The 15,872-nt window shown below is 36.7% G+C and overlaps 1 protein-coding gene across 2 annotated transcripts in view; it reads left to right on the top strand.

Moving 5' to 3' along the window:
• plppr2b (phospholipid phosphatase related 2b) overlaps nucleotides 1–15,872 on the top strand; it is a 100,879-nt gene that overhangs the window by 17,736 nt on the left and 67,271 nt on the right. For both annotated transcript variants that reach the window (XM_056459469.1, XM_056459470.1), the window contains exon 2: nucleotides 12,710–12,813. In XM_056459469.1, coding sequence (XP_056315444.1) covers nucleotides 12,736–12,813 — 78 coding nt within the window. In that variant the 5' untranslated portion in view covers nucleotides 12,710–12,735. The remainder of the gene's footprint in view (nucleotides 1–12,709; nucleotides 12,814–15,872) is intronic.

Below are 15,872 nucleotides of genomic sequence, written 5' to 3'. Positions count from 1 at the left end.
CTCTTCTGTTGGAAGTGTAAAGGACCTCATCCTCCAGCTTCATGTCCACAGAACAGTTCTGGTCAGAATCCAAACTACAAAAATCAACAAAGCATTAATTATACCAAAAGCAACTCAGGAAAGCATCATCCTACTGTTAGTGCTGTTACACATTTAGAGACCCTACCTACTTGTCCCTTTTCTTCATATCTTCCTCAGCAGTTGTTGGTTCCTGTAACCATCCATACCTGGAAAGGACATGGTTTGGTGGACACTGGATCTTCATACACCCTTCTGAATGAGAAACTATGGGAAACTATGGGTCATCATATTCAACACCTCAAGCCTTGGACAGAAGGTCCAATTTATTTAGCTGATGGAGGAGCCCGACAACCTTTAGGATGGGGAGAAGTTCATATCACCGTTCAAACTTCAACAATATACTTACCTGTGGTGGTTTTGGCTTCTGAGATGCTTGCTTTTCCTGTTGTGCTGGGTTTGGATTACCTGTTTTTCAGTGGCCTGCAAATGGATATCAGAAAAAACATCTTCTGGTTTCAGGCAGATCAACAATATTCTTTCCAGAAAAATGATGCCTTTCTGCACGATTGGCACAATTCCTCACCTTTAGCTCTCTTTTCTGCAGTTTCTCCTAGTCCAGTCAGTGAAGAAATCAATCTTTTGTGGGAAGCATGCCACAATACCTGTCTGGATGAAGATGGTAAGGAACACTTTTTAAACCAACTGCAGCAGAATTCTGATGTTTGTACAAATTTGATTGGAAAAACTAGTGTTTTGACTCACCAGATTTTTGTTAACCAAGATGTACCGATAAAACAAAAGCCTTACAGAGTGTCACCAACAAAACAGCGAGTGATCAAGCAACTCATTGATGAGATGTTGGAGGCTGATATCATTGAGCCATCCTCTTCTGCTTGGGCCTCTCCGGTAGTCCTGATACCAAAGAAAACTGGTGGCTATCGTTTCTGTGTGGATTATAGAAAGCTTAATTCTGCATGTCATCATGATGCTTATCCTCTCCCTACCATCCAAGAAATTCTTGAATCCTTAAATGGTGCTGTTGTTTTTTCTACCCTGGACCTCAACAGTGGCTACTGGCAGGTGCAAATGGAAAGGAACAGCCAAGACAAAACTGCCTTCATCTGCAGCCAAGGATTATTTCACTTCAAGGTAATGGCTTTTGGTCTGCAAAATGCACCAGCAACCTTTCAAAGGTTGATGGAGAGGGTCCTAGGTGAGTTAACAAGGAAGAACTGCTTCGTATACTTAGATGATATCATCATTTATTCTCCCTCGGTGGAACAGCACTTTTTGGATATTCAGGCTGTTTTGGATAAATTGAAAGAGGCACATCTCACTGTGAATATGAAAAAGACCCACTTCTTCCGTACATCCCTGAAGTTCCTGGGACACATTGTGTCTGCGGAAGGAATTCAAGCAGATCCTGAAAAAACCCAAGCTGTGCTAGAATTTCCTGTACCGAAAAACATCAAGGAAGTGCAACGATTTTTAGGTATGACTGGATGGTATCATCGCTTTGTTCCCCATTTTTCTCAAGTGGCTGAACCTCTGAATGCCTTGAAAAGAAAAGGTGTGAAATTTAATTGGACCACACAGTGTCAAGATTCTTTTGATGCTCTGAAACAGCTCCTGGTGTCTTCCCCAGTCCTTGGACATCCTAATCTAAACTTACCATTTGTCGTTTACACCGATGCAAGTGAAGTCGGCCTGGGTGCAGTCCTAGTGCAGCAAACTGGGTTGGGCACAGAGGAAGTTCTTGCTTATGCCAGTCGAACTTTGAATCCGGCAGAAAGAAATTATACCACCACTGAGCAGGAGTGCTTAGCGGTTGTGTGGGCTCTTGAAAAATGGAGGTACTACCTGGAAGGAAAGTTTTTCACCGTTGTTACAGATCACTCTTCTTTAAAGTGGATCTTCAAAACCCAGAAGCCTAACACTCGCTTAATTCGATGGGCACTTCGTCTCCAGGAATTCAATTTCACTGTGGAATATCGAAAAGGAAAGTATAACACTGTCCCCGATGCTTTGTCTAGGGCTCCTTTGGAACACAAGGATACAGAGGGATCTGTAGTTCTGACCTGTTCTACCGCCTTGTCCCTTAAGCCAGGAAAACCTGAACATCTTCCCTTTCCAATTACAGATTGTGACATCTGGAAAGCTCAACAGACAGATCCACACATTAACCAAATTTATAATCAAATAGTGAAGGCAGGAGAACTGACTGTGAATTCCTCTACAAAATTTACCATCTTGGAAGACAAAGTCTACAGAGTTGTTCAGTTTCCCCATAAGACTGTATACCAAGTGTACTTACCGAAGGCGTTCCAACATCAGGTACTCCAGAATCTTCACGAAGATCCTCTTGCTGGGCATCTTGGTCAGTTTAAAACCTGCAAGAGACTACAATCTTTGGTGTATTGGCCCAACTTGAACCAAAATGTCAAGGAGTTTGTGCAGAATTGTCATGTTTGCCAGAGATACAAGCCAGAATGCCGCAAACCACCTGGCTCTTTGCAACAAACCATTGTGCAGCATCCATGGGAAATGCTTGGAGTAGACCTAATGGGTCCATTTCCTAGAAGTACTTCCGGGAATGTTTTCCTTCTAGTTTTTGTGGACTACTACTCTCGGTGGGTAGAACTTTTCAGTCTACGTAAAGCCACAGCGGAGACGGTTTCACAGACTCTGGTCCGAGAAATTCTCACCCGTTGGGGAGTTCCAGATTACATCTTGTCGGATCGAGGACCTCAGTTTGTGTCTTCAGTATTTCAGGAACTCTGTAAAACATGGAACATCGGACACAAAATGACAACTGCCTACCATCCACAGACAAATCGCACTGAAAGGTTTAATCGTACACTCAAGACAATGATTGCATCATATGTCAAAGACAATCACAAGCATTGGGACAAGTTTTTACCAGAGTTCAGGTTTGCTATTAATTCTGCTGTAAATGAGTCCACGGGAGTGACTCCAGCTGAGCTTAACCTCAATAGAGCTCTTCGAGGACCTATGGATGTGTTATTGCAACCACGAGATGTCTATCCTGATGATTCCTGTTATGACAAGGTAACAGAGTTGCATGAGATGAAGGATTATGTTCAGAAAAGACTGAATACAGCTCGTGAACGACAAAAGCGAAATTATGACAAGAATCGAAGAGAAGCTGCGTTTAAAGAAAAAGATAGAGTGTGGATGCGTGCTCACCCTCTTTCAAAAGCAGAGAAGTCTTTTTCTGCTAAGCTTGCTCCAAAGTGGTTGGGTCCTTATAGAATAATTCGAAAACTAGGATCCCTGAACTATGAAATTGTTCTGGAAGCCTCAGGAGAAGATTTAAGAGTAGTTCACGTGTCCAAGCTCAAACCCTGTTTTCCATCTGCACGAGAACTGGAATCCATACAAAAACTTCGATTACAAGAAATGTTTCAAGAAGACAGTGATGATGATGAAGATTTTTTGGGGATTTACAGAGAAAGAGATTCAACAATCTAGGACTTAACGCCGTTTCCCTACGGTCCGGCTTTTCATAAGGAGGGGGGAGTGTGACGATGTCATAAAATAAATAAATAAAGCAATTCAGCAATCTCAGTAAATACTTTTATTATGGATGACGTCTGTTCCTTGAAAAAGGGCGGAGCTTGGCGTCATATAGAATAAAAGTAAGAGCTAGAAGGAAGGTGAAAAAAAAGGAGTGGGCCTCTGACAGTCATGGAGGACGCAAGCTGCGGTTTGTTGTGTTAAAGTTTCAGTTTCTCCGATGGCGTTCTTGTGTGTGTATCAACTCATCATGCTTTCATCAGCCAGCATTGTTTAAACCCTGCCGAGATGTCAAGAAGCAGATGAATGTGTGAGCGCGAAAAGCTTCTACTTCACTTAAACGCTTCAAGTGAAATGAGAACCGCAAAGCATCTACTGCATTAAAGCGCTCAACTTTAATGAGAACCGCAAAGCATCTACTGCATTAAAGCGCTCAACTTTAATGAGAACCGCAAAGCATCTACTGCATTTTAGCGCTCAACTTCAATGAGAACCGCAAAGCATCTACTGCATTTTAGCGCTCAACTTCAATGAGAACCGCAAAGCATCTACTGCATTAAAGCGCTCAACTTCAATGAGAACCGCAAAGCATCTACTGCCTTAAAGCCCTTCAACTTCAATGAGAACCGCAAAGCCTCTACTGCCAGCACTGCAAAGCCCCAAACTTCAACGAGGATGCGTGAGTAAACCAGCTAATGACTGACGGTTGATTCTGACTTAAACTTTGAGTTTTTTTCTTCTCCTAAAGAGACTTTGTGAACTATGGTATAATTTTTGGTGTTGATGTATTTGTTTGGTGTTTGCAATTATGTTTCTTTGTTGTTTGATTCTTGATTTAATTTTCAAACATGATTGATGGTAATGAGATTTTTGAGTTTTGAGTTTTTTTTCCTCAATGCTAAAAACTTGTGGGTCTGTGTATGAACAGGAGCTTAACAGGCCTTTGTAAGGTTTCCTGGTTATTGTTTGTTTTTGTTTGACTTATTTGACAGTGACATACTGTCTGGCAACCCAGCATTTTAAAATAAAGGAAACGTTACAACCTAAACCCAACCAATAGTGTTTTTAGTCGCAAACGTAATGCACCGCAACCATGTATATTTACCTTGATTTTACATTGGTTTTATTTCTTCTGAACCGTGCTTCACCAGATTCAAACCAGTGTGCTCTGCATCATGAGTACAATATTGTACAAAGTGAGCTACTAGTTTATCAGCTATTAATCAGTGGTAATTTTTAAAAGAAGGGCAAAATCTAAAATACTGCGAATACTGAAAAAAAACCTTTGAGCTGATATGATTCTCCTTCAGGACTGAGGTGTGTTTTGAAAGCACTGAATTTTAAACATGGTTTAAATTCAGAACAAGCTAAAAGTGTAAGAGGAAATAGAAAATGCAACACCCGCCGGTGACCTACTCACAACTGCAGCTTCTCCACATTGGATGTCCAGGGTTCTTCAGCCTTCTAGACAGCAGCTCTGCACAGGATGTTTGGCCAGGGGAGAAATGGTCGTGCCCAACTGAACCTGGTTTCTCTCTAGGGGTTTCTCCTTCACTTTCGTCAATTGGTGAAGTGTTGTTCTTCACCACTGTTGCCACTGGCTTGCTTGGTTTGGGACTTGTGGAGCTGCACATTGATGGATTTGCTCTTTAGAGTTAGCTCTTTCAGCAGTAAAAAAGTAAACCACACTGAACTGAACTAAACTGAACTTCAACTCTGAAAACTGGACTGACACCGTTTTTAATTTACTAGAACTTCTATGTTAAGCTGTTTTGACACAATCTACATTGTAAAAGTGCTATACAAATAAAGATTAATTGAATTTAATTGAATCTTAAACACTTTTTCCTCTTAGTGCTTATTACTGTCATAAATTGACGGATGGCGACACGGTGGCTCAGTGGTAATGCAGTGTCACCTTAAAGCAAGAAGGTCACTGGTTCGAGTCCCGGCTGTGCCAGTTGGTATTTCTGTGTGGAGTTTGCATGTTCTCCCCGTGTTGTTGTGGGTTTCCTCTGGGTGCTTCGGTTTCCCCCATAAGTCCAAAGACATGCGCTATAGGTGAATTGGACGAATTAAATTGCCCGTAGTCTATGAGTGTGTGTGAATGTGAGAGTGTATGAGTGTTTCCCAGTAATGGATTGCGGCTGGAAGGGCATCCACTGCGTAAAACATATGTCAGAATAGTTGGCGGTTCATTCCGCTGTGACCGAAGCAAAATGAATGCATGAATGAATCATGTTCAATCAAAATATATTGTCAAAATGTGTTCGTGGAATATTTTGACAAGCAAAAATGAATCTCTGAGAACATACAGTAGTTCTTATCTAAAAGCTTTCCCACTGTCTTGCTCTGGCTTAAATAATTAAAAACTTTACAGCACCGATAAGGAGCACAAATATCTCGTTCCTTGATTTAATTTGATTAAGCTAAAGGCCTGGTCTCTTAACTGGTGCATAAAATAACTTTTGTCCTTTTTTTAACTTAAACCTCGGCACTGTTAGATGTTGAATTTTAATGTCTCCGTGCAGATTGCGACAGCTACAAGATGTTTGTGGTGTTGTGTTTGCTGTTGGGCCCGAGGAACACAGCGCTAAAGACAGAAGCTAAGCCTCATGTTTTATTCATCTCTCTTTATTCATCTTTCACCCCCTCATTATGTAACAAAAGTGTAGAAAACATAAAAGTGATCCTGATCATTACAGAGTCCCAGAAGAGAGCTTATATTTATATTGTGGCTCTATTTAGCAATGCATTCTTTGCTTGGGGCAGCATGTATGCGAGTCTGCGATTGTGACCTATACATTCAATAAGAGATCTCTGCTATCTCAAAGAGTCGACTGGGATTTTAATCTCGAATTTCAGCTCCTCATCTTATAACTCGTGATCTGCTCAGCACAGTGGGAATTCGGCTCTTTCTCTGTGTATTCCTGCTGCAAATGAAATGAGCAGTCACTCTGCTGATAATGTTCTTGAGCTGCTCTACTAGACAGGATTTCAATTTGAAGATACAGAGCTGATGGGAAAATTATTTGCAATCTGAAGTGGTTATATGGATCATATTATGACATTGCTTATGGAACAGCAGCTATAATATTTCCATTCATTTTGCTGTCGAACTGAAGAAACATTCTTCTAGACACCCAGTAAGCATTAATATTGATGTAATGCAGTACAATAATCTGATTACATTTTCCCCCTCACTAAGAGAGCTTGATATTTACCTCAGAAACACTTCATTTTAAGATGTCCTACGCTGTAAAAATGTCTGTTAATTTACAGTTTCCACATTTAGTGATTCACAAGTGTTTTGCATTTATTTACGGTTGTGAAATGCATTATGGGATGTTGATCTCTTCTCCGTCGACTTTTGATGTTGAAAATTCAACTCTACAGTTTAACAAAGTGACTTTTACTGACATTTTAGTAGTTTGAAATAATATAATGTATAAGAGAACATATATAGAGGGATAAGTCTGTAAAATAACAGATGGCAGGTTTTTGTAGTGTAACATACAACAAAAACCCAGACAATATATGCCTTTAAACTATAAAAAATGTTAATAAAAGTCACTTTTTTTTAACTTTTCAAAGTTAAAAGTTGTTGGAAGAAAGATAAAAGTCCCATAATGCAATTCAAAAGTATAATTAAACAGGGAAAAACATGTAATTAAAAAATGAATCACAAAATACAGGACTTTTTTAGAGTGTACACATATTCCATGTATGTATTTACTGTTGCAATTAATTACATGCATATAACCCTATACTTAATGCATATGGTAACCTTACAGTAATTAGATGTAATTAATTAATATAACTTTGTAGTTAAATGAAAAGTTACACTTTAACAAGAAGACCTTAAAATTAAGTGTAATAATTATTCTTTAAGACAATATTTTTACAAAATTTTTAAGAAAATAATTTCATGTAAACAATTTAGGGCTGCACAATATATCATTTCAGCATCGATATCGCAATGTGCAAGTTCGCAATAGTCACATCGTACACTCTCAGAAAAAATATAAGAAGATATAAACCCTTGTCACCAGGGCAGTAACTTTTTATGGAACAGAATTGCATCTTAAGACAAAGAAACACATTTGTACCACTGCAGTTTGTACCTTTAAGGACATGATTTGTACCATGGGAAACCAAAATGTATCTTGGTTTTTAAAACCTGCAGATACCATATTGTACCTTCATCAAAGGTGCAAATCTTACCACTACAGTGACAAGACACTTTGTACCTTAACAGTGTCAAATGTGTTCCTTCAAGAACTATTTAAAGGCATTTTACTATATCCAAAATGGGTCAATTTATTTTCAGTAAATATAAAACATCAAATACATTTTTAAACAATGGTTTTTAAAAAGTTTATTCTTGTGTAAATGCACCTTTTCCATTTACAATAAAGAATAAAAATACTTTAACATAAATCAAAAGATCTATTTCTGCTAAACATTCACAAGACTTTTCACACTTTTTCAACACTTTTAAAAATGTTACAGAAACACATTCTCCCATGTACAAAATAAAACATTTTTTTCTGCAATTTTCACACAATACCTTTGTAATTATTAAAAGTTCATTTTATTTGCGTAATTTTTAAATAGAAATAAAATTATGCTAAAGTATTTTAATGAGATATGCACAATGTTTGATTAGTTTTACAATACTAAAATGTCTGCATGAACACTTTGCATATGCAGGACTTTTGCCAGCTCACGTGCGTAGAGGAAAGCAAAGGCCAAAAGCTGCGGATATCAATAATGAAAATGTATTTATCAGAAAATGCTTACCAAATGTTTATTAAAATGCCTTAAATGTTTAGTTTACAATACCTATAGTTTTGTTTTACCAGTTGTTTTGTTTTATAGAAGTTAATAATTAATGTTTATAAAATTAGATTTTGTTTATAAAAATGCTTTTGAATGATGATTTATGTTTTAAAATTTAAATTATTTATAAAATCACTTTGCCTTTCCACTGATATTTATTTTCATAGATATTGTGATAAAGAAGGAGTTGTCCAACACTTTTGTACCATTTTTATGAAAACAACTGTGTACCTTCATTTCAATTGTACCATAAAAGCTACAGAACAGTATCATATGAGGTCTTTTCTTTACCATATAAGGCACAAATTTTACAAAGGTACAAAACTGTTCCTTAAGGAACATTATTTGTACCACTGTGTACCTTTTTTTCTGAGAGTGCAGGGATCTGCAGATTAGTTGACCAGACATTACAGTTAACAACATTAATTTCAAAATATTCTCCTTATTATTTGCTTGTGTTTTTAAGACCTGACTGTGATAATTTGAAGCAAATTTCAGCCATTTGGGCACAATAAATTAAACGTTTGTAGCTTAAGGATTAATTACTTTACATAATTATTTACTCAATTAAAGCAATAGTGTTGTTATTATTAAAATTATTATCATTATATGGTGATCATTTAATTTCTGCTCCTGAATACTGTTTGACTCCCCAGAAAATCATAAATCATTGTTTATTTGCATCTTTTCTTTGTTGTATTTAACTCTGCTTGTCATTTTTTTTTATTATATTTTATGCAAATATGCATCCCTTTACAAGCTATTCAAGTCTTCTGGTGAAATTGCATTTATATTGCAATATATATTGCAGTGAATGAAAATATTCCATTGTCAGTTTTTTTCTCAAAATTGAGCAACCCTAAAACAATTTGTTAATAAATAATTTGGTTAGCATATTTTTGCAAACTGTGTTTAAAATCAGGGACAACAAATCTTTATGTTAGGGATTGCCTAGATGTCTGAACGTCTACCAAAAACCGCAGTGAAATTTGAGGCAAGAGATGCAATTTGTTCAGTTCTTTTTGTTTTTCATCAGGAAGTCCTATTGCAATCATTGCATTACTGATTTAAAAGTCAAGGGTAACCATGAATGAATAAGTGGAACTGAAGTATAGAAATAAAGAGAGTATATATTTGTTTGATTTCCTGATGGCACAGCAAGCAACTGATTGTTATATTGAAGTAATGACGCATTGATCTTGAGTCATATCTTTATTTAGTTGCAGCTCTAAGTTCAGCAAGTTCAGTCAAGGCCCAGCATTTTAGGGGCCATTACCATACGTGGCACATACTTTTAGCATGTGACGCTACTTTTTTACTTTAAGCTTGACAACAAGCAGTGCATCTCAAGTGCCCTCGCAAATGCACTGTGGTCGGTCAAACACACATGTTTCTTCTTAAGTCATGATGTAGGATTTTTGTTGACGTATAGAGATTTTTTGTTTGGGTAACAACTCTCCACCACCCACGGTGTAAAAAGTGATTAGTTGACTACAAAAAAAACTCAATAAAAAAAATAAATAAATAAATAAATTAGTTGCTTTTAAAGCAATTTGATGTCTTTAATTAAAACATTAAGTAAACCTGTTGCATTTTAAATGAATGGTTAACTTTACTTAAGAAATTAGTAAACCTTTTACTTTAATGTGATTAGTTGACTACTTTAAAAAATGCAAACCTGTTGCTTTAAAAGTGATTAGTTGACTTTACAATATTTAGTAAACCAATTGTTTTTGAAGGGATTAGTTGAATTTACTTTAAATATTGAGTAAACCTGGTGCATTTAAAAGCGATTAATAGTTAATAGTTAACTTTACTTAAAAATGAGTAAACCTTTCGCTTTAAAAGCGATTAGTTGACTATACTTTAAAAAATTGTACACTCATTGCTTTAAAAGGGATTAGTTGACTTTACATAAAGCGTTAAGTAAACCTGTTGCTTTAAAAGTGATTAGTTGACTTTATTTTAAACAGTGACTAAACCTGTTGCATTTTAAATTTGTTGATTGTGCTTGAAAAAAGAAAAAACTAGTAAACCTGCTGCTTTAAAAGCGATTATTTGACTTTACTTTAAAAAAGTAAACCTTTTGCTTTAAAAGCGATTAGTTGACTATACTTAAACAAATTGTAAACTCATAAAGAGATTAGTTGACTGAACTTAAAATGTTAAGTAAACCTGTTGCTTTAAAAGCGATTAGTTGACTTTATTTTAAACATTGAGTAAACCTGCTGCATTTAAAATAAATAGTTGATTTTACTTAAAAAATAAGTAAATCTTTTGTTTAAAAGCAATTAGTTGACTATACTTAAACAAATTGTAAACTCATTGCTTTTAAAGGGATTAGTTGACTTTACTTAAAATGTTAAGTAAACATGTTGCTTTAAAAGCGATTAGTTGACTTTACTTTAAGCATTGAGTAAACCTGTTGCATTTAAATTGATAAGTAGATTTAATTTAAAAAACAAATTGCAAACCCATTGCTTTTAAATGAGTTAGTTGACTTTGCCTAAAACATTTGAGTAAACCAGTTGCTTTTAACAGATTTGTTGACTTTATTTTAAACATTGAGTGAACTTGTTACATTTAAAATGAATTGATTAAAAAAAATAAGTAACCTGTTGCTTTAAAAGGGATTAGTTGGCTTTGCTTAATGCAGTAAACCCTTTGCTTTAAAAGGGATTAGTTGACTTTACTTTAAAAAAACAATTGTAAACCCATTGTTTTTAAAGGGCTAAGTTGACTTTACTTAAAACATTGAGTAAACCTGTTGCATTAAAAAATGATTAGTTGATTTTACTTAAAAAATTAGTAAACCTGTTTTAAAAGAGATTAGTTGGCTTTACTTAAATTTAGTAAACCCGTTGCTTTATTGGTTGACTTTACTTAAAAAAAATTAGTAGACCCATTTTTTTAAAGGGATTGGTTGACTTTACTTCAAACATTGAGTAAACCTGTTGCATTTAAAATGATTAGTTGATTTTACTTAAAAAAAAATTGCAAACCTTTTGCTTTTAAGGGAATTATTTGACTATCTAAAACATTTGAGTAAACTGGTTGCTTTTAAAGGATTTGTTTAACTTACTTTACTTTAAAAAGTGAGCAAATCTTTTGTCTTAAAATTATTAGGCAAATTAACATGTGCATAATTATAAAAGATTAAGTTAATTTAACAGTTACAATGGGTTTCCTGACTTAAAAAAACTAAAGTCAACAATTTTAAGACAACATGTTTATTCTCTTTTTTAAAGTAACTGATCACTTTTTATAGTGCACACAGTTTTACATCTCTATTTGTATTTTTTATTTTTTTTTTATAATATCACTGCTCTTTCCACAATGTACTGTGGTGATTTGAGAACATTAGTTTCATGCAATGTCGGCGAAATATCTAAAACTATGTTTCATTATAAGCATGCACTTTTAAAGCATTTACAAACAGGCAAGGGAATTCAAAGGTACACATAATAATAATTTATTTACCTTTAATTCATAAAAGTTGAGTTTTTCGTGAAAATATTATCATGATAAATGAAACATGGTGGTTCAGGGGTTAGCACTGTGGCCTCAGAGCAAGAAGGTTGCTGGTTCGAGTCCCGGCATTTCTGTGTGCAGTTTGCATGTTCTCCCAGTATTGGTGTGGGTTTCCTCCGGGTGCTGCAGTTTCCCCCACAGTCCAGAGACATGCGCTATAGGTGAGTTGGGTAAACAATATTAGACGTAGTGTAAGAGTGCAAATGTGTATGGGTAGTTTTCAGTACCGGGATGTGGCTGGAAGTGTGTCCGCTGCATAAAAAATATGCTGAAATAGTTGACGGTTCATTTTGCTGTGGTAACCCCTGATAAATAAGGGAAAATGAATGAATGAACGAAACATGTATGAATCATTAACTGTATTGGTCACAGAGCTTCTGCAATCTCCCAAAAGCCAATTGTCAAATCCAGTTGAATTTTTTTGTCAAGGAAACTGATCCTGTCTTCTGTGTTGGCCTACAAAAACACGTCATCACTGCAGCACTCTGTTGAGAGGATTATATACAATGCATGCACACACTATAAAATGTTTTCCACATGCACATTCACTCCATTTGCTGTTTGTTCAAACTACTTATTTAAATTGAGATGGGATATTTTGGGGGGACAACTTACATTTTTTTATGTTCAATCCACTTAAATTAGTAAAACGAATAAGTTAGCTTTATTCCTACATGTTGTCCCAACACAAATCGATTGTGTGAAACCCAGCATTTTTTTAAAAGTTCAACTAGATCATCTTATTGAAATGCTTTTTATCTGCCCCTCTATGTTCTAGGTCTCTGACTGATTTACTGCAGAGAGATGGACAGAAGGAGGTTTGTTGGAAGAGGAGCAGTTAAGAGGAGCAAATATATAGTGCCATGTTTCCTGTTTGTAGAGGTGAGTTGTACAGCAGATTAGCTTGTTCAGTTCAATACACTACTGTACCATGTTCACTATGCTTTTATTTTGTTATGAACATTGTGCTCTGCCCTCTGGTGGAACAAAAAAAAAACTTAGGTTTCCTTCTTGGGTCATCTTAGTACACACTCTTGGTTCATTTATTCATACTTTCATCTTTTCCTTGAAATGTATTTTGGTGGACACTCAAAAAAATGAAATCAGCTGTTTGTTCAAACTACTTATTTAAAATTGAGCTGAAACAACACAAGTTATGAGGTTTTTTGTAATAACCTAATTGTTTTATGTTGAATCAACCTTAAATTTGTAACTAATTAGTTAATTCCTTCATGTTGTTCCAATACAAATCAATTGATTGGAACCCAGCATTTCAACAGTGTGCATGTACAGTATAAAAGTATAAGATTTAACCATGTGTTAATACCAGTTCCCCCAAATCCAAAATTTGGACCTACAGTACACTCACCGGCCACTTTTGTTTCTAGGTATATCTGTCCATTTGCTTGTTAATGCAAATTTCTAATCAGCCAATCACATGGCAGCAACTCAATGTATTTAGGCATGTAGACATGGTCAAGACGATCTGCTGTAGTTCAAACTGAGCATCAGAATGGGGAAGAAAGGGGATTTCAGTGACTTTGAACATGGCATGGTTGTTGGTGCGAGACAGGCTGGGCTGAGTATTTCAGAAACTGCTGATCTACTGGGATTTTCACGCACAACCATCTCTAGGGTTTACAGAGAATGATCCAAAAAAGATCAAATATCCAGGGAATTGTCAGAGGAAAATGGCCAGACTGGTTCCAACTGATAGAAAGGCAACAGTAACACAATTAACCACTTGTTACAACAGAAGAGCATGCAGAAGAGCATCTCTGAACACACAACACGTCCAACCTTGAGGCGTTTGGGCTACAGCAGCAGAAGACCACACCGAGTGCCACGCTTGTCAGCTAACAACAGGAAACTGAGGCTACAATTTACACAGGCTCACCAAAATTGGACAATAGAAGGTTGGAAAAGTGTTGCCTGGTCTGATGAGTCTCGATTTCTGTTGCAACATCCGGCTGGTAGGGTCTGAATTTGGCATCAACAACGTGAAATCATTGATCCATCCTGCCTTGTGGTGGTGTAATGGTGTAGGTGATATTTTCTTGGCATACTTTGGGCTCATTAGTACCAACTGAGCATTGTGTCAATGCCACAGCCTACCTAAATATTGTTGGTGACCATCTTCATCCCTTTATGACCACCCATCTTCTATCCAGCAGGAAAACGCGTCATGTCATAAAGCGCGAATCATCTCAGACTGGTTTCTTGAACATGACAATGAGTTCACTGTACTCAAATGACCTCCACAGTCACCATATGTCAATCCATTAGAGCACCTTTGGGATGTGGTGGAATGGGAGATTCGCATCATAGATGTGCAGTCGACAGATCTGCAGCAACTGCGTGATGCTATCATGTGAATATGGACTAAGGTGTACCTAATAAAGTGGCCAGTGAGTGTAATTTTACTTTAAAACCCCATTTTTTAAATGAAATCAGAACATGCAGGTTATAAAATAATAATAATAGAATTGCTAAATGTCAGTTCACAGGGTTTTTTAAGTGTGTGGTGAACAGTGTGAGGTGGAAACAGTTTGAAGTGATATTTCAGAGAATAAAAATATGTTTTTAAATGTCTGATGTTCCTCTGTAAGAAGCTCTCTCCGCCTGAGCACTCTCCATGCACTGCCATTTTCAATAATCTATGGAGTGGAAATACATTAAACCGTACCTGAAACTCGGCTCCCTTGACTGGCAGCTCTAATAAATACTTCCAGAGCCGCGCGCATTACAGTCTCACGCCATACCTGAGTGTGACGCATGAGTCACTTAACATTAGCATGAACATTACAGTCGTCCTTTGAACTCAGTCACAGTATACTGTCAGTCTACGTTTCTCCATGACCTCCTTACTCATCTGTGATGTTTTCATCCCACATCTCTTTATTCTGGAGTCCTCGCCGGCTCCTCGGTCTCTGAGGCAAATACCCTCAAAAGCGCTCTTAATTAATCCTGCTAATGAGCAGCGTTAGCGTACACAGTGCCTGATTGCTTCAGTCGCCTTAGGCCCAGTGCGGAGGCAAAGATTTCAGCCAAAAATGTTTGCATCAGTCTTACATGGAAATTTAATGGGACTGCGTTTGGTTACACACTATTTTGACGGTCCCGTTAGACATTGTATTGACTATGTGCCAGCTGACTCTCATTAGGGTATTAGAAGACTGTCAGGTTAGGGTTAGTAGAATAAACTGACATGCAGTACAGCAGCTAAGGTTGTTTTCGGAAGTTTGCATTCTAGTGAGTTAGGGTTGTGTGATTTGGGGAAAATATCTAATTGCAAATTTCTTTGGACAGATATTACAATTTCGATGTGATGTGCAATTTAATTTTGTAGTCTAGCTTCAGGTCAATATTCTGTATTGTAGCTTTTAATGCTAAAATGCAGTGAGTGATATTAACTTATATTAACAAACAACTCTGACATTGTACTTGCTTGCTACTAGATTGAGTGTCAATGGCAGTACTTTTAGCTGACTTTTTAGCAAGACGCTCCTCACATAGCCGCCTGTAGTGCTTTTCTGTGGCAACAATTCTGCGACAGCTCTTTCAAATTAGTTTTGTTTGGTGTCTGTGACTTTGAAACCAAAATATTCCCATATTACTCATGTGCTGTTTTTCTTTGATATTAATTCATCTATTTATGATCTGAAGCGGCAGATGCCATCATTCCACTCGTTTGCACATTAGTTTTTTTATTGTGGGTGTTCCGCATAGTTTAGCGAGAGGAAGCAAGAGTGCTCACTCAATTGGCTAGTTAGACTGACACACAGAGACAGGAGTCACGCATTTGCTCTGGGTGGGGGAAGTTAAATAATATACATTTCATATCGCAGCCTCTTGCGATTAGCTAATCGCAACCTTTCAAATTGTGATTGCGATTCGATTATGATTATTCGCACAGCCCTACTAACAAATTAAATTAGAAA

This window comes from Danio aesculapii, chromosome 6, assembly GCF_903798145.1.
Source record: "Danio aesculapii chromosome 6, fDanAes4.1, whole genome shotgun sequence".
NCBI lineage: Eukaryota > Metazoa > Chordata > Actinopteri > Cypriniformes > Danionidae > Danio > Danio aesculapii.
The sequence above is the reverse complement of the archived record's forward strand: the minus strand, read 5'-3'. Positions and strand labels throughout refer to the sequence as shown.